The following is a 2500-nucleotide window of genomic DNA, read 5'->3' on the forward strand; positions in this document are numbered from 1 at the left end:
ATCTCCATATATGGAGCTGATCTGTCCTCATCAAACCCTGTACCCCCACTGTCACCCTGACATCTCCATATATGGAGCTGATCTGTCCTCATCAAACCCTGTACCCCACTGTCACCCTGACATCTCCATATATGGAGCTGATCTGTCCTGACATTCCATATGTTATATCTGACCTCATCAAACCCTGTACACTCAAGACACACTCCATATATGGCCAGTACACACACGACCTCAGACGTCTTACTGGTTGCGAACGCAGTGAGCACTTACTATGAGACCTAGCAGATCATGTCTGTCTGTGTGTCTGTGTGTCCCCCTTTTGTGCCCATATATGGAGCTGAGTGATTTGTTTGTGATTGATGCAACACACTCCATATTTGGACGTATAGCTGCTTTGGGGACTCCTTATATGGTTATGGCTGAGTGATGATGAACGCAGGAACGTGGACAAGGCCCTGCTTCGAATGCACAACAAGCTGGAACATGCCAACGAACAAGTATAACTGTTGCGTTCGCTTCCCGCGTTTGCGCGTCTTACTTGTATTAATATATTACAGTAGTAATAGTACAGTAATAGTAATAGTAATAGATTACGGTACCTAGACAGCATGCCTAGAGGAGTAACATTCAGACTTCCATCAACATGGTAACAGTAATAGTAATAGATTACCTGGATAGCATGCCCAGAGGAGTGACATTGAGACTTCCCATCAACATGGTAACAGTAATAGTAACAGTAATAGTAATAGATTACCTGGATAACATGCCCAGAGGAGTCACATTGAGACTTCCCATCAACATGGTAACAGTAATAGTAACAGTAATAGTAATAGATTACCTGGATAACATGCCCAGAGGAGTCACATTCAGACTTCCCATCAACATGGCCAGAGACATCCCTGGAGCTTCTCTCTCTATCACCTCCCTGGTGGCCTAGTGGAGACAATACAGTTCATACAATACAATTAATACAATACAGTTCATACAATACAATTAATACAATACAATTAATACAATACAGTTCATACAATACAATTAATACAATACAATTAATACAATGCAATTAATACAATACGATTAATACAATGCAATAGCCCCCCCCCCACCCCACCCCTTTCCCCTCACTGTATGTGTTTATTTTCCCTTTTTGCTTCCTTTATGATGAATTCCTGTTCTGTTCTTTAACTACATAGAAGTGTCTATTTGTACGTCTCTAAATGTTTAGATGAATTGAACAAGGTGGACCCTGTTGTAAACAAGTGTAATGCTTAATTGGGTCGTCCACTCACAGTTAACAGTCTTTGTATTGAGTTTGTGCTTGAAATGTATAGTACTGTAATTCTGCAAACTGTTAACCCATTCTGACCGGGCACCCATTTTGGTGTTGGCATCATGTTATGCTTTAGCTATTGAAAAATAGCAGATCTACAAGCTCGTATCGCGCCACCGAGTGGCGCGATACGAGCTTGTAGGTCTGCTATTTTTGAAAAATCGAAGAACGACTGACATTTTTCTAGAATCTGATCTCAGGTCATAATGGATTAATCAGACCAGTGTGTGTCCAGTGGAAACCTCGTATGAATCTGATCTCAGGTCAGAATGGGTTAATACATATTTCAATCAATCAATCAATCAATCAATCAAAAGGCTCTTTAGAGTCGATTGTATTGAAAACGTCAAGGGATCCGACCGTGACGTTTACACTGTGCGTCCACTTTGACTTGAGATGTATAATAGAGCACCGAAGTCTGACGTCACTTTGTGTAGGTGTGTACTATTACACAGTACAGTGAGTCCCCAGGTTCATGTATTTGTTTAGTTGCATTGAAATCCCCATAGGAGGATTTTTAGATCGCCTCATATAAGAACTGTGTTTGAAAAATAAACATGTCACCCCGGCCGCTTCACTCATATTACAATTTACAATTTACAATTTAGGCATTTAGCAGACGCTCTTAATCCAGAGCGACTTACATTAAGCAAGAACAAAAGCATGGGAATACATCACATAAAAACATTCATCATGAAACATGCGTAAGCTAAGAAAGTAACAGTGGAATATCTATATAATGAAATTTATACGTATAAACTTTACATATATACTACTATGCTATACATATGTACTATGGCGTGCTATGACTATATACAATGCAATTCTAGTGCTGTCTACATAACATGCTATAAGTCTGTTTCAAATGCTATCTAAGTCTACAGAAGTGCTATCTAGGGTAGATATGGATATGAAGAATCAACTGACTGAGAGAAAACGCTAATGTTACTGCTACTGAATTAGTTAGATTTTCGCTAGAAGCAGACTGTATCATATATGAGTGACTGGCTGTTGCAAACGATACAGAGACACCTCCCTGACAATAACGCAGAGACAGCTTGTTTATTTTTGGACCACAACGCTTATAGTAGACGATATTAAGATCACCCCATGTTATTCTCCATAGAGAAATTACTTCCGCAAACCAGGGGAATCGAAGGGATGAGCGAG

The 2500-nt window shown here is 39.9% G+C and overlaps 1 protein-coding gene across 3 annotated transcripts in view; it reads right to left on the minus strand.

Annotated features, from left to right (window-relative positions):
* LOC308330095 (gephyrin-like) overlaps positions 1-2500 on the minus strand; it is a 35058-nt gene that overhangs the window by 26575 nt on the left and 5983 nt on the right. The window contains exon 5 of one of the 3 annotated variants that reach the window (XM_080784777.1): positions 839-933. In XM_080784777.1, the coding sequence (XP_080640903.1) occupies positions 839-933 (95 nt within the window). Of the gene's footprint in view, positions 1-670; positions 713-754; positions 772-838; positions 934-2500 lie in introns of those variants that run through there. The other 2 variants (XM_080784779.1, XM_080784778.1) reach the window with 2 other exon arrangements.

This window comes from Protomyctophum bolini (assembly GCF_963924005.1).
Source record: "Protomyctophum bolini genome assembly, chromosome: 15".
Classification (NCBI taxonomy): domain Eukaryota; kingdom Metazoa; phylum Chordata; class Actinopteri; order Myctophiformes; family Myctophidae; genus Protomyctophum; species Protomyctophum bolini.